This window comes from Seriola aureovittata, chromosome 5, assembly GCF_021018895.1.
Source record: "Seriola aureovittata isolate HTS-2021-v1 ecotype China chromosome 5, ASM2101889v1, whole genome shotgun sequence".
Lineage (NCBI taxonomy): Eukaryota > Metazoa > Chordata > Actinopteri > Carangiformes > Carangidae > Seriola > Seriola aureovittata.
Window position 1 is genome coordinate 17,180,392 of NC_079368.1, and position 24,674 is coordinate 17,205,065.

The following is a 24,674-nucleotide window of genomic DNA, read 5'->3' on the forward strand; positions in this document are numbered from 1 at the left end:
TCTCAATTGAAAAATAATTTGCTGAATAATAGGTTTGCACAATTAATCGAAATACTATCAAAATTGCACTATCCAAATCGCAGGAGCTTCAATTTTTTTTTTGATAAAGTCAAAATGTGTTAGCAACATTAGCGTTGTGGTGCTACAGAGACGTAAAGGAACATGGTTGTTTGGTACAAAGATTTCAGTGAAAATGAAATGCAAATACAATCATCCTCACTGAAATTGTGACTCATATTGCAAATGAAATATCTGCCAAAATAATGGCAATATAATTTTTTTCTATTTTGTATATGGTGCAGCCCTACACCACATATCAATACATCAGTTCTCCTGTGAACCGTTTGGTTTATACAGGTAACTACTCTAGAGAAAAACTTTCCATTCCCTGTATGTGTCTCAGAAAGAAACTGATGTCATAATAATGCAAAGTTAATGTGAACTCATTGGGCCTGGATGCACATACAATGACGACTAAATCCCCTTTAGATTCATTTTTAATGGCGCTTGATACTGTGGGCTACGTATGCCCCCACCCCCTCCCTTTCTGGTCTAAATGGTATGTTCCTCTCAGTGTGACGGCCACAGGCCCCCCCACCCACCCACCCACACTCTCTCTCACACACACACACACACACACACACACACACACTCCTCCACCTCCCCTCCTCCTCTTCCTCCAAAGCCCTGTACACCCCACCCGGTGTCAGGGGGGGATCAGCTGTGCCAGTCCCGGCAGGCCACACACACACACACACACACACACACACACACACACACACACACACACACACACACACACACACAGTACGCTGGCTGGCAAACAAAGCCCCTGGCACTGCCAACGAAGACGAGCCATGCCTGCGCGCTCAGCCTCTCCTCTTCTCACGCCGCCGTGAGGGGAAAGGCATGACACCATTGTCGTCGCCTTTCCCTATCAAAGAGACGACAGCTTTTTTTTTTTGTTGTTGAGGAAGACGAGCCCGCTCTCGGTTTGTAGTGGAATATTTTTCTTCCGTCTCTCCTCTGCCACAGATGAGTTGAGATGCTGGCGGAACGCAGAGAGAACAGCAGGTAGGGAAAATCAAGAGGTGGGTGCTTAGCCCGTCTCCGCGGCGACCAGGGGGTTTGTTAACTGTTAACTTGCAAGGCTGACCTCGGTGGATGTGTGCAGGTTTATTGTCATTATTGATCTTAAAAGCGTTGCCTCTCGGCGTCAGTGTGCCACACTCGTTTACATGTTACTTCACATTTAAGCTGTGTGGTGGATGCTTAGAGTGCAGTTGTGTAATAAGCTTCGATTGCCATCATTACCACCATCGAGCAGCGAGGGTTGCAACAGACGGAGCCGCTGTATCTGTAACAAAATACCCTGATGTCTCTAGAGCTGGTGGGTGCAGGATGAAAAAGAAGCACAGGCTTAACACGGCTGCATTTAACTTTGTACAACAAGTGTAAAGAGCAGAGCAGTGATGGTTAATTGGTAGACATCTGACTCCTTTTGTGTAAAATTGTAAGTCTTTATTTACATATACTACTATACTTTCTAAATTGAACGAAGCATCCAAGTCGAGGTTAAGGATGTTTTTTTTTTAATTCTTCAAAACTCACGTTCAGGAACATGAAGTGCATCCATTACAAGCAGGAAATGACTGGTGACCGAGACGTAAGCAGAGATGGAGAAGCAGCCATGTCTGATGGAAAATAAAAAAAGAAATATTACAAAGATGGAAAATAGTGCAAAATGCCTGGTCCACATAAGACTCAAACACCCCTTCCAGTTGTCCAGTTGTGAAGGTTTTTGGTTACTTAAAATTAATCACTGTTACTTAAAGAACAAATTCAGAGTTCGGATTGTGTGAAAAGTTTGCCATGGGCTGGTGTATAGTATACGACTATTGTAAAATTCCTCCTGACGTTTTGTGATTATGTAACTCTGTTTTGTAATTATGGTCGTTGGCAGCCAGCAATTTTTGTATAGGACCTGCTTGTTGTCATGGAAACCATTCTGTGATCTAACCAACACCTTATTGGGAAAAAAATAGAAGAACTTTATCTCTGCATATTACAGTGATCTCTGAGAAATAAATCCACGTTCTTTCTCCACCACTGACAATAACTGCTGCACCTCAACACTCACCATTTACAGTGATGAATGGCGATCTGTGTGAACTAACAGCTGGCAGCGGGGACACAGGTAGAGTTTAGCCGGTGACTGGTGGTAACGGCCCGTGAGGACGACACCCCAGGCGTTTGTTTACTGACTGCCTAAGTAGATATCCAGTGACGAGGCCGTCAGCTCTGGTCCTGTCTGGACTTGTCTGACATGAGACCATTTCCTGCCCCTCTGGCTCCTGTTACACTCATACAGGTCAGGCAGCGGCTGTTAATTAAAGGCCGCTTCATGTTATTTTGTATTTTAAAAACGCCAGAGATATAATGTGAATCTTGTTGTGGTTTGACAGCTAAAAAAGAGAGGTATCTGCTGGTAGTTTATGTGTCACATTGCTCTCGACATTAGGCTAAAGGTTGGTGTGAATTGAAATCGCCACCCTGCCTGCAAAGCTTTCTACTTTCTTTAAATCTGCATTTTGTTTTACAACTTTTGGTTTTATCTAACTCCTGTCAACCCAGTTTGTTTTTCTTTTTGGTTTTTTTTCTCTATTCTCCGTGGAGTGCCGCCGCTTCCACCTACTCCCGTAAACTGTCAGACAGGAGACGTTCCTGTGATTACATCACTTTCTCCAGAGGAACAACCACACAAGCCTTTGAAGAGTTGGGCTTTTCCAGGGCATTAGCTGCCTTCATCTCCCAGGAGTTAGTGCTAACTCCGTGAGACGTTCATTGAAGCTGGCGTCCGCTTAAAGAGAATGCTTTGAAAAAGACTGGAGGGCCAAGAAAGAAAGCTCGGCTCCCCGCTGCATAACAGTCAACACTGCATTGATGCCACTGACTTATTTCTTTGCTTCAGCCAAGACGAGACATGGTCGCCATTGGGTGTAGCATTCGGTCCAGTGCTATGAAAGTATCATTGGCTTCAAGTTGGTAATCACTTTGTATGATTTTGGTGCTGTGGGTTTTCTAAGGGGAATTGATAAGATTTTACTGACGCCAATGCTGTTGTACATTTCTGTTAATTTGTCAGTTAAGTTGTCAGTTCATTTTTGCCTGAGACAGGAAAGTTAGGGGACAGAGAGGGGATGACCTGCAGTCAAGGGCCCAACCTGGATTCAAACCGGGCTCCGGTTCGGTAAAAAGTATGTCTACACAGGTTTTCAGCATCAACCTAACTGTTATATTATCAGTCTGAACCCAGAGTCAAAACAGCCGAGGAAAGAGGCGTTCATGTGACTCAGGTGTGCAGCAGCTCCATTGTTTAGCCGTTGTTTACATGAAGTGAAATGAAGCCACCCTTTGGACCCTTTCTTCCTCTCCGCCATGACTCTTTCTTGTTGCAGGTTTCTAGCAGAGTTAGACCCAAGTTATTGTTTTGCAATGCACACATTTCAGAAAAACATGCCAGCACTGATTCAAGGAACCCATGAGCTCAGAGGCATTTGATTCTGATGGTTTTGAACGGGGATCTCAACCGGAACCTGGTTCTCAATTCCCATCCCTATTTCTAATCCTCATCAAAGCTGCTATCTTAGGCTAGTGTTGTGCTTTCTGCAGCCGCGAGGCACACAAGGTCCGCTAGCATCCGTGCGATGTAAATTTCATCATCAGAGGTCGTACGCGCAGGTCTGTGTGGATGTTTGTGTTCCCTCAGATTTGTTGTGTCTGCACCAGTTCACACAGCGACCACACTACAAGCGCTCCTCCAAGCGGACTAGAAAGAAGTATAATAAGCACAACCACGTGTCCGCAGCTGTCCGTGTGCGCATCCTCAAGGGAGGATGATTGAGGCTTTAATCCTTCCTGTCGTGTCACCTTTCCCTGAGGTTGAGTGTGCAGTCAGCTGTCTGCCCGCACAGGTTCACTGCTGGGCATTCAAATTCACATCACGGCAGAGAGACGAGCAGTGGATCAGCAAGATCTAAACTTGTTTGGTCATATTAGCATATAAAAACAATTCTGTATCACAGCCAAAGCTGCTCAGCAGCTGTGTTAGAGATAACAAAAGCATCATGTGGAAGCTGTTTTAGGAATTCTTCATAAATTTCATTCCTTCTGATCCGTTTCCAGCTTTCTTCAGGTGCGCCCTCTCTCAAAACACGCTGTGAAAACAGGTCAAAGGTGTGGGCATCTCCTGATTTCCTGGCTGTGTTTCCAGATATGAAATTAAAAATGGATCACATTAACAAACAAACAAACACTCCCTAAATGAAGCTGATATATAGATTATATCCAAACCCCTTTTGCATGTAGGTTCTTCCTAACATCAACCAGTAAGATAAGATATAAACATTATATTGGGAAAAATGTCATCTGCTTTTCAAAGAGATGTGTAAACACTTCCCAAAAAATGAGAGAAAATAGAAGAAACTTCAGGAGAAATATTGATCCTGTCCTCTTTATGTGACATCGCAGCAATTTATCCAACAATGGAGCAGGTAGTGATTTTGTCTTGTACTCATGTTTGTCGATTCAGACCAAATGTTCTCTTCGGAGCATCGAAACCTTTGTTTTCACAGACGATGGGACAGATAGGAGTCACCATCTCCTCTGAGACAAAGCTTCAGGAAGTCAAATTAAAAAACAGAAAGCGGCTCTAGGGTAAAGCTCATACTATACTCCTCCCTGAGATATTGAGTAAAGCTGCACCGGGGCAATATTTTGAGCGCCCCAGATTTATTTACCACGTCTCTTGCTTTCAGTTTTGACTGCACTTAAGAGCCCAGTGATGAAAGGGAGGTACTAACCTAACTCAAAGTGATTGCATCTCAGCACCGGGCTCTGTGGTTTTTGTGACGTCTGCTGCTTACCATGTAGGTGGAGTGAGTTGTAATCCTGCATTTGTCTGCGGATCACTGCCTCCCCTTTTGTTGATTTTCCAGCTCAGCCTTATGCTGAGTCGTATGACATGTGTTTGCCCCAGTTTGCGGTCCCGGCCCTGCTGGGCTCCGGCTCTACCATTCTCTCAGCACTCTTGTCTGCTTCAGTGACTCTCTGGTACACAGGGCCCAGTGCAGCAGTGCTAACAGTCAGCATTGTTCAGAGATAAATGCTGGCTTTGATCTGCCTCAAGGATACATTACAGTACAAAAAAGTGGGTTATTTCAGCAGCTCACAGGATAATTATTTGGAAGATACAATGAAAAGTCGTTATAAACCCTTGCTTTTAAAATAAAAGATAAAAAAAACGAATACAATGCTTAATGTATCGCAGCTTAAATGACGTGTATGATGTATTGCGAACATCACGTAGAAATCGTCACGTGGTTGTTTTAAGTCGTTTCGCTTCCCTCGCTCTCTCCTGTGGCTGTCTCCCTCTGACAGACAACACACACCCGCCTGCCCACCGCCCAGAAAACTCTCCTGGGTGCGTGTGTGACGTCGATCGAGGCGTGTGTGTTTTGGTATGTGGAGCGGAGGGAACTGGAGCTAGTGACAGAAGTGATGGCAGTTTTTGGATTTCCCCCTTTTTTTATGCATGAAAATTTAAAATTGTTCCAACAGTAAACAAGAATGTTTTGAATCATTTTTAAACACAGACAAATGTTGCAGGGACTAGAATCATCATACTGGTCTGATTTTATTTCATCAGAGGGTTAAATTTAGCATTTTATGAAGATCTTCAGAGGAGATTTTCAAAATATTGAGATATATATTTTGTATTATTTATAGGCCTACCCCTCATCACAGTTTACAGACTGACCTCGTGGTTCAGCTTCAAATTACCATACTTTCTGCAGATGCACATGCATAGTTTTCCTATGCAATGTTGGGTTAATTACTAACATTATTGAGGACTTACCGGTTGGTTTAACATTCAAATAAAGGCTAAACTTGTGGCTCATTTACAACCTGTTCGTACGTTTAAATTTCTTCTTCTATCAGATCGTGTTTTAGTGACGTTGCCGTGTTGCTGGATCACAGCCATTACTTTGGTGACTGTGATTACAGTGTTATCATAACCAGTGTAATCACAGCCAAATCTTTCAAAATAAGATCCAATCTTTTCTCTTGGAAAAGTTTTTCTTTTCAGCCAAGTAAACACTGTGATAAATGAATCACCTACTGAGCTCAACCAGACGGATCCTAACGCATCTCTTCCCCTTCATGTGACTAGATGAGGGTCGATAACAGTCGCCTCTAGCTCTGTGATGTAGCTGCGCTGTTATTTGCCCCCCTTAAGCTTAATAAGCATAATATTAGTTTTTATAACCCTGTGATGAGTTCTTGTGACGTAAGCAGAGGCACCTCCACAATAAAACGCTGTGGGAAACCCAGAGGGAAGTGATATAGCTTCTACTTGTGATCGATGTTTTTCTAGTTATATTTATATAATTTTAGGCAGGAGAAAGATGCATTTTTCAGGATGACAAAGTATGTGTGACAAATGCATAGTAGTTTATTTTGCTTTTTTAGAAATGCATTTATTCATTTTCCCTTTGTAAACACACCAGCCGACTTCACATTTTCTGGCAGAGTTGTCGGATCAGGATCTATTTTTAAAATTTCTGCAGGCCTCACTGGACTTCACTCACTCACTCTCTGAGACCTGGTGCAATTTCCAAACTCTCCAAATAAATCCCAAGTCTGTGAAAAGAAAAAAAGCTTCTGCTGCTTTCTGTAGTTCCTCCTGGTTCAAAGTGAAACTTGCAGCTTTAAACTCAGGAACCTGTGGCCCAGTGGGCGAGATATTTTTAACCCGGCCACAGGCCAACCATTTCTGCTTCTGGATTCTCACCTTTTTTTGATATCCAGCAACATTTTCTCCTTGACTGGCAGATTTTCAAAAAGCTTTTCTTTCCAGTTTAGCCAACAGCTGAAGTCTGGCTTTTCTGCTGATGCTGCCGAGGCTACATCTTGATCGCTTTATAACCCCGCTGCTGGTGTGCTGGCTCCGCCAAATGTGCAGTAGATCTGTGGCTTTTTCTCAAAGCCTCAACCAGCTGTGTATATATATCTGTACCTCTTTGTTTTACTGCTGCCAGTGGTCTGCTCATCCATCCACTGGATGATTCAGTTTGTTTTATTTATGATAAGGACTGTCATCTGGGTTGTGTGGATTATTGAATGGTATAAATGGGAAGCAAGAGCCAAACATAGTGTAAGCGTCAACACAGAAAAGGGGAAGGATGTTGGCAGTGGACAGAGCTCATGAGGCTTCAGCAGTGCTGAGAATATCTCCGTCCTTTTGTCAATGCTGTGACATGTAATAATAGTTATCAACCTTTACCTCCATGAACATGATCTTAATAAGACGCACGAAGAATCAATAATTGGTTCATATTAAAGGTCCCTTATTTTAAATTTTTTCTGAAATGTTGATGTCAATCAGAAGATATATTTGTGGTTTCAAGAACCAAAAACCATCTCAGTGTCGTTTTACATCTCTCAGGCTTCTCTCTGGAGCTCTAGTAACAACAGGTCGGTGAGAGAGCGGAGACTGCTTCGTTGTGACATCACAAAGTTCCAGAAGTCCTGACAGCTGGTTTTAAGGCTCAGTTTCTGAATACAGGCTGTGTGTGTTTATCTGTGGACTGAGGCTTTGATACTTTCACAGTATTAATATAGAACCTAGACCTGATCTATAATCAAACTACACATGGAGATCTATCTTTATACAATGTGGGACCTTTAATGAACTTGTTACTTGAGCTTCAACGAGTTACCAAACACTTTGATAGAAAATCATCTGTCACTCAGACGTCCTTAACTATTCTTAGACCTTTTCCAGCAGGAGAAGAAGTGAATATGTCTGTTGATTTTCACCAACTTGTACAGAAAATACTTTTCCTTCATTGTGTAATTTCCTGTTCTGACTACAACAAAATTGCTGACTCAGTTTCTGAATCAGGAGCAGTGTTCACGTGGTTCTGTTTTTGTAGGTCAGCCTATTCTAGATGTGCAGTTATCAGTTCCCTCAGATACAGGTTTTATGGCGTTTTCTAGGTTGGCTTACATTAAAACAAACTGAATAAACCTTTGATTATTGGCTGTCACATAAACAGCGGTTGTCACTGTAAACACCCCGCTGCTGGCTGCACATCTGTCCCACAGTAATACTGCGGAAATGTACTTCATACGTCCTAACTACATTTAAATTTTGGTTTTAAAGTGGCTCTCCACAGTGTAGTTAATCACAACCCGCCTTATAACTTCCTGTGGCTGGAAATACTTAATGTTCTGAACTCACTTCCTCTTATAAATAGAAAAAAAGAGAAGCAATAGTGTGTTATCAGTCATTATGTAGAGATTTATTTTTAGCTTTAAACAACTTTAATGTACCTGCAGCATGATGATGTACTGTTTCTGTCAATTTCTTTTTAGTAAGTATAAATTGCCTTATATAATATTTTCACATTTTATTATTACTTTTTGCTGCAAAGATGAAATTGATCCCTTTTTAGAAATCTGTTAAATTCAACTTAATGTACAATAAAGAGTGAGAATGCAATAAAAATGTGGCAGCGGGTGCATCTATAGGCCGGTCACTGAAAACAGAAATCTCCCATCACATGTTGCACAAACTTTATCAATCCCTGCAGAGAGCGGGGGGTTATAATGTTGTTGTTTTGGGAGGATATACACTGTTGGCCTTATCTCAGACAGGCAGAGCTGGTGGTTAATAAGAGCTGAATTGCAGAGTGTGTCGCTGCCAACACAGGCTGTATTGTAAATGTCAAACCCTGAGCCTTTCAGGTCTTGTCTCTTTTGATCTCTGTCATGCGTCTAAAATGTGCCTGAGACAAACCCGACGTCCCACCTGTGTTTTCTCCATTTTCTCGTGAAATTTCCTTTCAAACCGAGGCAAGAGGCCCAAAGCGCTGATGTGCCAGAACTAATTATGTAACTCAAAGCGTGATTACGGCAGCATTTGTCATCTCCTTTGATTTCTTGCGTTTCGATTTTTGTGTTTCAAATCGTTTCCTGTTGAGTGATATTTATAAAAATGAGTCCTGAGCTCTTTCTCTCTCTGCGTTCAGTCGCAGTCGCCCAGAAACCGTTTGGATATTTGCTCGGGTGTTTTTCCGGAGATGTGAGGACCGTCGTTGTGTGCCATCGTCCCGGTAGAAAAAGTGTTATCTCTGCAGCCCATTGTTAATTTGCTGGAGGCCATGTTGTCTGTAGTGTTTTGATATATGATAAAAATTCCTTTTGGAAGATGAAATTTGAGTTGAAATATAATATTTGTTGCTGCTGGTATGTGATTTATTGGACAGTTTAACAACAGCAGTGTAGAAATATACCACCACCTTTCAGGCAGTGTGCTTCATATTAAACGTATATATTTTTACTACACTCTCTGTCTGTTTGTGGAGATTTGAGTTTAGATTATTTGCCTGTTTCAATTGCAAATAGTCTTCCAGTCCTCGTGAGTCTGGACGTTTTGAGTTGAACTTGTGAACTCCCAAGTACGAGAGTCCGAACTTGGCATACTCTGTGTCGAGAGACGTCTCTGGTTCAAAGCCAAGCACTGACCATGTGAAGGTGTTCAACCCCTTGAGACAATCCGTGGTAAAAAAAAAAATATATGTGTGCACTCAGGGTCAGTGTCAGGCACTTTAGATAGTACACTGCACATAATTAGATGTACTGTAAGTGTACTAAATGAGGGATGTTAAATGGAGTTTCAGTTTGAATGCGAGTTCACCCAGAGGGCAGCCCGGCTGCGTGGGCAAAATGAGTTACTGAAGCCTTCGGTCTGGAGTAATTCTGTTAGTCTCCGCAGACGCCACATTCCCGTAAATCAGAATTTACACTTGGAAGTTTCTGTGCGGCTCTTCCGTCTCCTCCATTACGTTGCTCTTCACGTTCTCGCCGTCTTTTATTGACAGTCCTTTAAAGGAATGAGAAGGACGAGGAGGGAAAGGAGATGTGGGGTTGTTGAGATGCCAGTCGGGGAAAAAGCAGACCTTGAACATGAGAGAGCACTTGATAGAGGACAAACCTCTGGTAACACCTAATAATTTACCCACTTAGCCTGTACAGTCAGTGTCAACATCGAACTGTGTAGATGAGAGAAGTTTGGTGTGTTGCTGGTGCTAAGGAAAAGATCATGAGGTCGTCAAATCAGTGAGCATTTCCTTGTTGGGAGCAGGATTTTGCTTCTTTCTTCTTGGTAATGAAAATTTCTCCCGATCTAACCACTGACTTTCAACATGTTCTCCGTCACGAATAAATAATCATGGATTGATTGATTGACAATAATTGCAAATAATATTTAACACCAAAAAAACCCCAAAAAACAATTCATTAAAAATGTGTATGACGCAGGCACAAGAATAGAAACCGAGGAGCGGGGAACGAACACAGCCACCGGCAAGGAGTGGCTTCCTCAGTCGCATTATTCGAAATCTTCTGTTTTTGGCACGCAGGCAAGTTTACAGACGACTTTAACAATACCCCAGCATCTCCAAAGTGCCAGCAATTGTGATATCACAACAACAGAATCAAATTTATACACAGCCAACAGATGGAGGAGCTTGCCAAGAGTGAATTAGCCGGCTCAGAGGGGCTCTTGCCCCGAGGGTGGCTGGTTTCAATCCAGATTTGTTTAGACTTCACATAAGTCGCTGCGCGGAGGGAATGAGAAATACTTTCCTAGTCCTCAGCAGCGACTTCTCAGGTGCTGCTGAGCAAGGCGTTAAGAATCAGCTGTTTGACTGGCAGGTGTCGAGGGAACGTGGAGCACAGACGTTCACTCTGAAAACTTGGAAACTGGAAGTAGCTTCTCCAACGATCTGTGTCTGATACCAAATAGGACAGTTTATGAGAAATTACCTGTAATATACATTCATTCAAGTTATTTAGTTAACTTTTAAGACTAATTAAACAATACCAGAATTGTGATTTTGATACTATAACTGCTTAAATATCTCAATGCTGAAACAATACCACGGGCCTGTTCTCATTAATTATCATTTTTAAATATAATTTGATTTTAATAGAAAACTAGAGTACTAACTCTCCTTGTCTGTTCTCTAACTCAGTAGAACAGACAAGGAGGTGCACTGAGTTATTTGTGGTGATCCCACTTTAGTGCACTACTGTAGTGAGCAGGCTGGGTTTGCTTCATCAGCATGAAGTGCAAGACTTACAGTTAATCATTATCTGAAGTATTGATACTAGTAAAATGGGGTTTAATACTGGTGTTCACAGCAGGGTATTGTGGAATCTTTTTCTAGCATCAGTATATCAGTATTCAGTACCTGGCTGCTATGCGTAGAGCAGCTCAGCAGGTAGTGAACTGTACACTGGCCCCAGGGACAAAGGTTGGTGGTATTCATAAACTATGCGCTACACAGAAAGTAATAATTTTCCTGTATCACAACTGTCCTGTAGTGACCAACCAGGTACTAGTAAAAACCAATTTTACCAGCATTTTGGAAATTAGTCAGTATTAATTTTGACATCCTGCCTAGTTCATTGCAGTATTTAGTTATGAAATAATCATTTTAGGCTTCTGTCACCTTTTATTGGATCGGGGAAATTGACTGTAAAGAGATGGGAGACTGTTATTTGGCCGGCTGTAAATATGAAGGCATGCTTGTCTGTAACCATCGAAACAATCTGTGAAACACAGTGACTTCTTATCTTTTTGGTCACTTTAACAAACCTTGCTGTTACTTTAAACTAAAGGGCAGGAACTATTTTGTCAGTGTCTAAAGTCAGGACGTGCGCTTCCTGGGAGAGGAGGGACTACATGGTGGACTGTCATGTCTGCTCATCGTCCACGGAGCTGCAGAACTGGAACTGAACTGTCTGTGCTTTTTAGCTGCCGTTCACCTCAATGCAGGTCTACAAGTTGATCAATGATGTAACCTCAGCCAGGGCATTTGTGTATATATATATATATATATATATACACAAAGACTCAGGGCGAAGTAATTCCCATTGTTTGAGAAAATGTACTATGTACAAAACAGTACATACCACATGATTTCAAAAGTAGGACAAGTTTGCAGCTGGTAAATCTCCACCTGAAGAGTATGGAATAGTCCCATGGTCAGAGTAATGGTGCTGTCATCACAGGTGTAACAGAAAACACCGGCAGCGAGATCACAGACTGATCGCGTATGAGCGAGAAACGCAAGGAAAAAGGAAAACCGGAGCTGAGGAAAGAGGTTCAAAGGTTTCTTCATGTCTCATAAAGAAAAACAAAGTCATTTTTTTCCCCCCACATCCCTAGAGGCTCATGCTTCATCATGTGGGCAGAGTAAATGAGAAATGCTTCTCCCTCCCTCAGTCACCAGTGTCGGCGTTCCCTTGAGCAAGGTGCAGTGCGCGGTGTGGTTGAAGCTCGTATTGAGATTGATGAGCGACTTGGTCACGCCGTTCCAATCTGCTGATTCTGTTTTTATCAGCCGATGTTTATCTGTGTTGTGTGTAGGCTTTGCTGCTCTGTGAAGTCTCCTAGCAACCGTCTTGAAGATAGTCTGGAGAGGACTGGATGTGTGGAAACATCAGCCATGCTGTAAAGGAAGAGAAATGTCAAATTAATACCGCTCAAAGTAAATTGGATAAAGAAACACAGTCACCTGAATTTGGGACAGTTTGTGCTCCCAGCTGTATTTTCATTAGCTTTGCCAATGAGGCAGAAAGTTACTTCACCAACAAAAACAAAAACGATAGTTTCATCATGTGTCAAGTACAGTTTGAAATATTATGGCTCAGTATTATTTTAAATGACAGCTGAGTTTGTACACTGAACCTAATGTCCTGCCTTTTCCAGTTTACTAGTTTGACATATATATTGTGTATATATATATATATATATATATATATATATATTATATATATATATATATATATATATATATATTTACATTCAGCTAAGCATGTCAAATGACTGTTGTTAGAAAAGGAGGAAACTAAGCCACGCATCTGGCCCAATGATGCCACCTTTCACTACTCTCACTAATCTCTCAATGTTTGATACCAACTCCCGAGTCCTGAGCTTTTGTGCAGTAGCCGGGGCGACAGTTAGAGTTAACCAGACCGATCGATCAAGTGTATTCAAAGGAGCAACAGCACAAAAACCCCCCCCCCAAAAAAACAGCACGAAAGAGTTTTGTGTTTAGAAATTCAACCAGCTGAGGACCTTTTAATAAAGTTTGCAGAAGTTATGTCACCCAGAGGACATTTTTATGTTTTGCAGCGACTCGCTACATGTTTATATTGTTATTACGGTTTGTGATATGATGCCTAAATTTCAGTAGAGATTCTAGAACGAGAAAAACGAAAGACAACCAACCAATTAAAAAAGTTTTGATTTCAATCAGAGACTCTGATTAAAGATCAGATAAGATATTCCTTTATAAGTCCCACAGAGGAGAAACTTGCAGTATTACAGCAGCAAAGTGGACAGTGCAAAGAGAGGAAACAGGTAAAAAAGAGGATGACTTTAATCAAGTGTGCAGGGCCAACCAGCGGACACAGTTTAGTTGGTAACAAAGAAATGTTATTAAGTGATACCCAGCCCAGTATTAAACTGTTATAAGACATGTAATTAACCCACCCTCCTCCTTCCACAGGGCTGCCTTTGCCCTGACAAAGCCGCTCAAGATGAACATGGTGAAGAGGATCATGGGGCGGCCGAGGCAGGAGGAGTGCAGCCCCCAGGACAACGCGCTGGGCCTGATGCACCTGCGGCGCCTGTTCGCCGAGCTGTGCCACCCTCCTCGCCACATGACCCAGAAGGAGCAGGAGGAGAAGCTCTACATGATGCTTCCTGTATTTAACAGGGTAAGTCACAGCAGGGGCGGAGGGTGAGGGTTGGCGGCGGTCCAAACAGCAAGCACACGAGCAGACGAACGTCTCGGAACAGACATCAGTTCACATAAGAACTCCGAGTTGACAGCTCAGTTTAAAAGCATTCACTTTGGTTCTGTGATGTATGACGCCAGCGTTCAAACCTGCTCGCTGCTGGTGCGCCGTCAGCTGACACACAGGACCTCTTACATCACTCCTCTATCACTCCATCACTCTACTATGGATGGATTGACGTGAGCTCAATAAAAGAGCATGTAACCGGGGGAGTATTTGCGATTCAGATCCTGTGGTTAACAGGTTATTTCCACACACACCTGACTACACACCTCACAGATGCTATTTCAACAGGCTGCCGTTAAATCTGATGGAAATCAGCTGGTTGACTTGTCTGGGTATGTTGAATTATTGCTGTTCAGCTAAATTGAGCGCAGTGACATACATGTTTTTACTGTATTTACCATGTAAATGATCAGACTGCAGTTTATTGAAACATACTTTATCATTACCTCTAGTACTGACACTGTATTAAAGCTTGAGCTCCCTGATGACACACCTGGTCCCCAAAGTACAGATCTCCAAAAACGCCGGTGACAAAGTGACTATTGTGTAACACACACCTGGCGGAAAGGTGTGTAGGAGTGTGAAGTCATGTAAAGGTGGTGAACTTCCCACACGCTGTCAACACTGTGTTCAATCGAAAAGCCACAAGCTGCAACACAAAAAAAAAAAGAACTGAAATCAGAGATATATGAGGAAATAATCTTCACTGTTGGTAACTGACAAAATTTATATGCTACATTAACTTAGATAAGCAGTTTAGTAAAATAAAAACGATAAGCAATACAAAGAAAGGATGATATATATAACTTGCATAAACTGAAAGTAAATGTAAAATAAAAGTAATTCGTTACATTTACAGATGATAAACCAGATCCAGACACCTTAAAAAACTGATTTAATCCTTTTTGTTTAACTGAGAAACCATTTATTCTAAAAAGCGTTTAATAATTAAAAACAGAGAAAAGCAGCTTTGAATATTTGTCATTTTTATTTGAAAACCAATTCATCATTTAAGTAATTTATCAATGTTTTTCCTAATGAAGTTTCTATTGATTGACAAATTTATTTATAGATGAATCATTCCAGCACTAATGACAACCACAAACATGTGCAAATTGGACAATTGACAACCCAATGATTAAAGGGCTGTAGTAGAGTATATGAAATGCTTTGCAGGGAGGCCGAATGGGAAGTCGTGCAAGGGAGCTTTAAATGGGAAGAGCCACAGATCGATGTCAAATGTCTGCGTGTGTGCGTGTGTGCGTGTGTGCGTGTGTGCGTGTGTGTGTGTGTGTGTGTGTGTGTGTGTTTGTTTACTCGACGAAGCAGAGAACACAGGAGCCAGTGAAACGGTTGTAATATTTACAGTCTTTCTCTTCTATTACACCGACGGAGCAGTTTGCCTCTCGGTTTTTTCGCGGCCGTTGCTGCAGGCAGGCCTGTTGAGTGTTCTCGTCACACTGGAGTGCCTTACCAAGGGTCTCTTGACTTGTCAGCTAATTACCCCCGCGCTGGCTGTGATTCACTCACTGGTGGCATAATTCATGTCAGAATTCAAAAGTAAAGAGTACTCCCGGTGCAGCAGGGTGCTGGGCTCCAGGCGCAGGGCTCTGGGCTCCAGGCCTTCTTTCATGTCAGATCTGCTGGATAAATAAATACATGATGAGCCGTCGTTGAATGAAGTGCAGTATATCTTTGACCGGCTGCAGTCTGCGCTGTGGCTGTAAAATTATAACCTGCCAGGAAACAAACAAAGATAGTCTCCGGTGTTCCCGCCACCTTGATGAGTCCTGCTCGTGCCTGATTACAGCTGTAATTATGAGGCTTTAATAGCAAATAATGACCAATTTATTACATGTTCTTTCCATTAAATAAATAATAATATAATAAATCATTTTCCACTGATTAAACTACAACTAATCTGTTTTGCTTCAGGTCTTTGGGAATGCTCCACCCAGCACCATGACGGAGAAGTTCTCCGACCTGCTGCAGTTCACCACACAGGTCTCACGACTCATGGTGACGGAAATCAGACGAAGAGCCTCTAACAAGTCAACAGGTGAGCGCTCTGACAGGCAGATGTAACAGGAAGTACTTTATCATATCTCTGGCGCTGTTGCGGTTAGTTCCCCATAACCAGTTTCCATGTCACAAAGATGATCCACTTGTTCGCTTCCTCCCTTCTGTGGGTGTTCATTCCCCCTTTGGCTTTACTTATAAACACATAGATGTTGGAAGGGATTTTTTATTCCTTCCATTATGATCAATTTGAATGATTTTTATAGGTTAAATCATGATTGTAGAATTATTATTGGTTCAAATTTTGCTGTAAAGCTGCAGCAAATACATCCTGCACGTAAACAAAATTCCCAAACACCTGTAAGTGATGAAGTATATACAAGGAAGTGTCTTATCCTACAGTTAATTAACCCTCTGGAGTCTATTTTGATGATTTGTTTTATGAATTCATCCCTGTCTTTGCGTTACCTTTTAATCCATCCCTGGTCCACATGCATTGCATCAAATAATTCTATAGAAAAGCTCAAAGTCTATGGTTTTATTGTTTGTACACTCTAATGTAGCAGAAATATGTGAGATATGAAACTATAATACATTTATTTTTGTGCCTTTTTCACTAAAAATGATAAATTATGTCAATCGTGGGAAATAATAACAATTCAGACTCTGTGCGATCGTGTGTGAAAGTCCCACATCAGCACTTCCAACTGTTTCCCTCAGCTTGTCTCTACATGATATATAAAGTTATTTAACTGTAAATAAAACTGTGGCCGCAGATGGACTCCACGGGGTTAAAATCTACCATTTTCCATTTAAAAAATGTTCCTAGTCAGTAGACTTTTTTTGTACAAAGGACACACACACACACACACACACACTCTCTCCTTCTATATCATCTCTCTCCATCCTTCTCTCTCTGTCTCTGTCTGACCATGTGATGTGTTGTTTTTCGAGCAGAGAAGCAGAGAACGGCTCTGATTTTGCAACACCACAACACAACACACTCCTCCAGCTGGTGGCCAGGCCTCTGTAGATTGAGTCAGTAGTTGACTCAGGCTCTTGACTGGCTTTGCAGCACTCTGGCATCATCAAAACAACTGATTTAGATTTTCTATTTTCAAAAATAAACTTTATTTCTCCATCTGAAGCTGAGAGAACATGTGTAATACAATGCAATACTACAATGCAGCGTGTCCATTTTATAGCATATATGCATTTTACAGTCATGCGTCTACTCTTGTCGGTGATGACGCAATATGACGATGACTCACAAGCCCCTGAAATCTCAAATGTATTACTCATCAAACAGCGAATCACTGAGGGTCCGTTACAAAGGGAGAAGTGATTGAGTGAAGGAGGGAGTGATTTTGGACACAGTGCTGGAGTTGTTCTTCAGGAATGGCTGTTCTCGTGGTTGGAGATGAATCTGAGCCAATCAGAGCTCTTTGTATTTGGCAGTAAAGACGATGAGTCAGATTGGAAAATCTTCAACGTGGTGGTCGGCTCTCTAAATCACTGCAGTATTAGCTGAACTGTATGTGTCTGTAGAATAAATACTTGTTATTCACAGTATGAGGAAGTTAAGTACATGCAGACTTACTGTAGCAGACGCTGGTTAATGAAGACAGCCTGGAAACACTCACAGCTAGCTGCTTTAGCAGTTTCAGCTCCTGTCCCAGCAAATCTATTTCCTTCATGCAATCACAACAAATATTAGTTAGTGAATTTAAGTGAATCTTTAAAGGTCTGGTCATTGGATGAAAAGAACAGAAACATAAGAAAAGTCAACTTAACCTGTGAGCAGAATAGTTGGTCGCTGCACCAAGAAGCTAGCTAAGTCGGCTAGTTGGCTAACGCTGTAAGTCTGTAAATTGATTTTCTTGATTGTCTTAATTATCTGTATTAAATTGAGACAGGATTAGAACAGCACACAAGATTTGTTGTTTTTTTTTTTTGGTGGGGTTGGAGGCGAGACAAAACCAAGAAGCCTCAAGCCCTCACTTTTCCCACATCGCATTCACCAAGATGATTATTCATTGCATAACTGATCACTGTTCCAGCAGCCCATCTGCCTGCCACAGTGAGCTTTCACTTTCCATCCACTTAATGTGTGTGTGTGTGTGTGTGTGTGTGTGTGTGTGTGTTTGCTTCTCTAGAGGCAGCCAGTCGAGCCATCGTCCAGTTCCTGGAGGTGAACCAGAGTGAGGAGGCGAGTCGCGGTTGGATGCTACTGACCACCATCAACCTGTTGGCCTCCTCCGGACAGGTTGGTAGAATAACGATGCCGCGCTCGCTCGCATCACTGTTTTGATAACTCCTCGTATTGCGGGGGGGGGGGGCTTGTAAAAAAGTAAAAGGGGGTATTCAGCATCTCTTTGACCTATTTACATCTCCCGCCTTTGATCCCCCTGCAGAAAAATAACATGATCCTCTGTAAGAACCGAGAAACAGGCTGTTGAGTAAGACTACAAATTCCCGCCTGAACCATCCCAGCTTTATTCCCCCCGAACATTCAGTCATCTGTTAAACCTGCTTTACTGTACTGAATGAAGGGATTGATGTTTCTACCTGATGTTTGTTTACCACTCAGAGTCATTTTACTCATTCTTCTCTACGTCACATGAATGGCATTATTGTCATCTTTTTTTAAAATTGAATGCAACGGGATCAAAGTCAACGATTGGATTTGTCTAGTCACAATGCAACGCTATTCTGCATACCGCTGAATCGTGACACGGCAGCTCCTTGGCCTCCTGGTTTAAAGGTTAGACGTTACGCTCGTGTTTTCCTCTCTGTGCTCTTTAACTGTGGCCGGCAGAAAATCTTTTGAACTTTTTCGGCACCACATTCCTCTGGAGGTCTTGAGAGGGAGCATCGCTGTCAGCTGGCCGGCTGGCTGGCTGCTCTTCCTGGTCTGCTGCACATCAGAAATCTGCCTTTGTTGTTGTCGAGTCAAACACTTCCCCTCTGCTTCTGCAGACATGTTTTCAAAAACCTCCCGTCACTCAGTTCTTTTCTTTTCTTTGATTTATCTGTTCTTGTCGAAGCACATGCACTCACAGCAGCCATGCTTCTTACGGACTGACTTCATCTCTTAAGAGAACGTGTGGAGATATAAGTGAAATACATTACAGTTTGTGTTTGTGCTGCATTGTGCTCTCTGCAGTACTGAAGCAGAAAAGTTGACAGTGCCGCTGCACTGCAGAAATACACCCGCTCAGGTTTGTACACATGCAAACAGCATGCCTGTGTTGTCAGGAAAATACAACTCAAATTTATTTTTCAAGTCCACTTCTTGCTTAAATTTACACCTTTTTTTTTTCTTCTGAAGTGGCCTCAAAGCCGACACCAGACACTGTGGGATTTTAAACCACTCACACGTCACTGAAATTAAGTTTCCGTTCTGTTAGAGACGGGTTCTGCTTTACGGCCCTGTCAGCCTTTTTCTAAGTGCATTCTTCTTCTTCTGGTTGAGGTATCACGTTAGTTTTAAGTGAAGACAGACTGACTGTGACTGTGACTGTGTTATATTTTATGGTCAAAGAAAGTCTTTTTGAAGTAGGGAAGTGTGTTTTCATCAGAAAAACCTTTCGTTGGATTCGTACATTTAGAGTTCCATGCCATTTTATGAAATCTGAATCCACTAACAAATCAACTTATCAGATGAGAAGCTAGGGATGGGTTATCTGGCTAAAAGTAAAACCCACCATCATTATCACAATCTGCACTTTGTTTCCTGCTCTGATTTTATTGTGAATGTCCTGACCGAAAGTTGTGATTCGTATTTTTCCGGCGCTTCTTCCAGATGTTTGTCTGCTCGCCGCTGTTTCCTGTTTACAAATTGTGTCAGAACCAGTTGCACTTTTTTCTTAGTTCATGTGACGTATTAGTTTGGAAAGCACTTTTTATTGATTTATGAGGTCCTACATGTAGAATTTAATTTGAACAGTTCAGTCGCTGCTCACTAGCTAGCCCCGGCTAACCTAAGGGCAGGTCTCTGGTCCCACAGACGTTCCGCGTCCGTGGAGAACTTGTACATGTTCCGCGACACCAAGCTCGCCGTGGCTGCAGAGCAGAACAAGGACTGACATCGCCTGTTGCAGTTAGCAGGCTAGCTGATTGCCCACCCCTAGTACCAGCTATCATAACCGGGCTCGGGCGATATCCAAAATTGAATATCTGGATGCAGTCCAGCACAAATATTGCAATATCGGTTACTGGATATCAATATACCTTGTCAGATGGAAACATACAGGGTCGGACTCGGCAGCAGGGAAGACTCAAAACTGCCAAAACTGCAAAGAACAGAAAAAGAAAAAGTTTAAAGCTATAAGATAAATAAAGTTATTATTGAATATCAGCCCAGACCTAATCAGAACCAACCTGAATGTTCTGCAGTCCTGTGGTCTGGGGATTCAGAGCTTCAACTCTCAGACTTTCCACTCATTAAGATAAAAACAAACCTGTCACACACACATAATTACAGCTCATTATTAATTGTCAGAGCTTAGAGTGTTGGAACTGCTGGCTCTTGGACGTGAACTGCTCTTTTGTGCCGCCGCCGCCTTTTCTCATCTGTGTCCACTGTGTCTTCTGCCAAGCTGCTGTTATGTCACTGTGATAACCAGGCAACAGTTTCATTATACTGCTGCATAACTGTTAGACGTCCGTACACACAAGCTGACAAGGGGCCAAAAGGGCGGCTCAGGTCCTGTTTCTGAGAGGGAGTGACTGGCTTTAATGGATTGGTGTTCCTTTCCTCTGGTGTCTCAGTAGACGGTAAAACAAAGGACTCTCCGGCAGCTGGCCTCCCATAAACCTGACGTCACCTCCCTCCCTCTCTCCCTCTCTGTCTCTCTCACCTCCTGCTCTTCCTCCCTCAGATGATAAAACAGCAACATTTTTGTTTGTAGCTCTGTCTCTACCTCCACGCTGACATCTGTTTTTGTAGGATGCCCTTCACGCTCCACGTTCCCAGTGCTCTTATCTCTCGCTCTCTTTGACACACATGGGTGTTTCTTCTCCCTCTCCTCTCCTTGTGTTTATCTCTCTCTCATTCTCTCTCTTTGTCTCTCTGTCACATAAACACACACACACACACACACACATCCAATAAAATGTCTGCCTCTCTGGTTTTCTCCCTGATTGACTGTTGCAGTAACCTTGACCCTAAAGCTGCAGCAGGGCCAATATGTCCGTCACAGCCTGTAAACACACTCACAGACACACACACACACACACACACACACACACACACACATACACTCTTCACCTCACAGGCTCCATGTACCAAAGGTGCAGGTCTGATTTTCCGTTACACTGACTCGCTGCCGACTGTAGACTCCTCTACCTTCTTCCACAGTCACGTCTTGCTCTTTTTTTTCTGTCCCTCCCCCACTCCTCCCCTCCATTGATCAGCTGAGGGACTGAGGTTGTGTGTGTGTGTGTGTGTGTGTGTGTGTGCGCGTGTGCGTGTGTGTGGAGGAGGCAGCATTTGATTATCTGAATCATTCGCCTCAGTGAACACAAACCCCATCTCTTTCTGCAGCCCTTTCCCCTGTCATCAACACACACACACACACACACACACACACACACACATATATAGTATAATCATGGAAAACACACAATAAACACACACCTCAAGCCTTCACAACTCTTCTTTTTTTTTTTTAGCTCACAGAAACACGACCACAGCAGTAAAAATACCCATTTACCAAAGTCACGCTAAAAGCAAAAACATTCTCATCTCTGCTTCATGTTGGTAACAGCCGCACATACACACCCAGGGCTGTTCTGATCGTATATCGATTTTAGGTTCTTCTGAAATACATTTCTTGTTTCTTAATTTCACAATCCGTCCCCCACCAACCTCAAACTTCTCTTCTGCTCTTTTTCAGAAAACGGTGGACTGCATGACGACCATGTCCGTACCCTCCACGCTGGTCAAATGCCTCTACCTGTTCTTTGACCTGCCCCACATGGCCGAGGCGCCGGCGGCCCCCGCTCCGCAGCCGCCGCCTCCGCCACCTCCCACCTCCCAGGAGAAGACACCAGGCCAGGGCCACACCCAGCCGGAGCTGCCGCTGGCCGACCGCAGGGCGAGTCTCCAGAAAGTTTTCGTCCAGGTAAAAAAAGACAACTGGATTGTTAAGAGGAAAATATGGACCTTTAACTTTATCTTTTCTAAAGAAGGAAAAACATCACCTGATTTTCTGCCTTTTTCTTGATGCATTAAATCATATTTTACATCTGGAGGAAAAGCTCAGTGATTTGTTCTTGATTCAGCCTGAACTAAAGTCTTGTGAATCTTGTGCAGAATCCGTCCGGACTCTGCAGCAGCAGATTATACGATGGTTATTGATTTAGTTTGATACTTTAAATTCACGTGGGCTCTGATAAAAAGGGATTAGTGGCTCCTCACTTTAATCGTGGTGCAAAATTCAGCCTGATATGGTTACTTCATTTACTCTTAACTGCCATAATCACATTTGTCCCTGAATCTTGCATTCACACATATTATGATATCAGTTACAGAGGACACATTGAACAAACCCTGGTCTGTCTCCGTGTTGAAAGCAGTAGTTTTATCAGCTCGTTTTCAGCCTCACGCCTGGAGTCAGTTTCCCGTCCTCTCCACTCTTTGCAGATCCTGGTGAAGCTGTGCACCTTCGTGTCTCCGGCGGAGGAGCTGGCTCAAAAGGACGACCTGCAGCTCCTGTTCAGTGCCATCACCTCCTGGTGCCCCCCCCACAACCTGCCCTGGAGGAGGAGCGCCGGGGAGGTGCTCACCACCATCTCCCGACATGGCCTCAGCGTCAACGTGGTCAAATACATACATGGTAAATACAGATGCGCAGGATGTGTTGGCCGGATGGCTTCATTGTGGTCGCACTAGAATCAGTTGTGTTCATTCGCCCGCCCAAGATCCAGACATCCAAATACAGGAGCTTTAAACTTCAATCTATAGGAATTGCATGCAAAAAAAAATAAAAACCTCTCATGTAACTCAGTAACAGAAAACACATTGTGAGAATACAACGAGCAAAACACACAAAACTAGTTGTTTACTGGAAGGAAGGAGGCACGACAGGAAAAGGTGCCTGTTGAAGGGACATACGGGAGCCCCGCCCTCTGACAGCGAAGAGCAGGGGCCACAAAATGTGTTGCACAGTGTGTCAAGAAAAGTTGTCAAGACCAGGGGTGGACAGTAACGAAGCACATGTACTTTATATTATTATATTTTTCAAGCGTCTGCACTTTACTTTATAAATATTTTTTTCTAAACGTCTGACTTTTTATAAATATCGCACTTTTGACGCCACTCCATTTCTATAAAGTACTTTTACTTTGAAGCGGAGCTTTTAATCAGTTCATCAGTTCAGTTATTTAAATTAAATAAAGTTTCCTTTCATGTTTAAATGTTTAACACGACCAGAATTCATTACTACCGCCAAACACTTTGCGGTGGACGTGTTAAATGTTTGTTTAACTCCAGATAAGCAGCTTGTAAAATCTTCTTGCAGCTTATTAGTTAGCATTAGCATTAGTTTTAGAGATGAGAGCAGGCGATAGAGAAAGACGTGCTGAAACAAGACAGACAAGCTTTTGCGGTGTGTCATTAAGGTCCTGTGTCTACTGCAAACTTGAAGGAAGTGCAGCCGCTGCTCTACCTGCAGCGCTGATAGAGAGAGGTGCAAACATGTACGAAGGAGAATGGCAACTTTTCCACCCAATGCTGATTCTTTTTCTTCAACTAAAACCATGATGATAGAAAACCTAGAGCATGAAACAGGGTTTTCAAATGATAATGTAAAACGTGATTCTCCAGCTTTCATCATGCAGTTGAGTTGCTGTTTCTTCCTTTAATAGTAACGAGTTCCTTTCAGTTTATTTCTAATCATTTGTCACATCAAATCGTCCTCCTCCTTCTTTACCTCTAACCCCCGTCTCCCGCCGCCTCCTCCATCCACAGAGAAGGAGTGCCTGGCCACATGTGTTCAGAACATGCAGCAGTCGGATGATCTCTCCCCACTGGAGATAGTCGAGATGTTCGCCGGCCTCTCCTGCTTCCTCAAAGACTCCAGCGACGTGTCGCAGACGCTGCTGGACGACTTCCGAATGTGCCAGGGTTACGCCTTTCTCTGCGACCTCATGCTCAGGTACGGCGGAGCTCTTCACCCCCAGGTCGCAGCTCACATAGTGTTATATGTACATTCACACAAGCGTCTGTCTCTGTATCCAGACTGGAACAGGCCAAGGAGGACGAATCGAAGGATGCGCTGAAGGACCTGGTCAACCTGGTCACCTGTCTGACCACATACGGGGTGACGGAGCTGAAACCAGCCGGCCTGACGACCGGCGCCCCCTTCCTGCTGCCTGGCTTCGTTCTCCCGCAGCCTTCTGGGAAAGGTGTGTTAATGCTGAATCTGTTTTTTTTTTTTTTATGGTTGCTAACACGGTTTTAAACTGAGACTTATTTCATTACACCTGATTATTAATTTACGGGATAAGGTTTCCTGTTATGCCATATTTCTATTACCGCAACACCAACTGATCTCTGCTTTGTTAAAGACGAGCTGTAGAGCGTCCATGTTTGTTTTCCAGCTCATGCGCAGTCGGTGTCCTTCAGTGGTGGATGCAGAAAGTAAAACACAATCTTATTCCTCATCAGCGAGTGTCGTGTTTCCTCTTTTTGGGGAACACAAACA

The 24,674-nt window shown here is 42.9% G+C and overlaps 1 protein-coding gene across 1 annotated transcript in view; it reads left to right on the forward strand.

Moving 5' to 3' along the window:
- The first annotated feature begins 920 nt into the window (after positions 1-920).
- Positions 921-24,674, forward strand: part of wdfy3 (WD repeat and FYVE domain containing 3) — an 89,054-nt gene continuing 65,300 nt past the window's right edge. The window contains exons 1-8 of the mRNA XM_056375382.1: positions 921-1,074; positions 13,647-13,857; positions 15,880-16,003; positions 18,120-18,229; positions 21,864-22,091; positions 22,613-22,805; positions 23,939-24,125; positions 24,209-24,375. Of these exons, the coding sequence (XP_056231357.1) occupies positions 1,046-1,074; positions 13,647-13,857; positions 15,880-16,003; positions 18,120-18,229; positions 21,864-22,091; positions 22,613-22,805; positions 23,939-24,125; positions 24,209-24,375 (1,249 nt within the window). The 5' untranslated portion in view covers positions 921-1,045. The remainder of the gene's footprint in view (positions 1,075-13,646; positions 13,858-15,879; positions 16,004-18,119; positions 18,230-21,863; positions 22,092-22,612; positions 22,806-23,938; positions 24,126-24,208; positions 24,376-24,674) is intronic.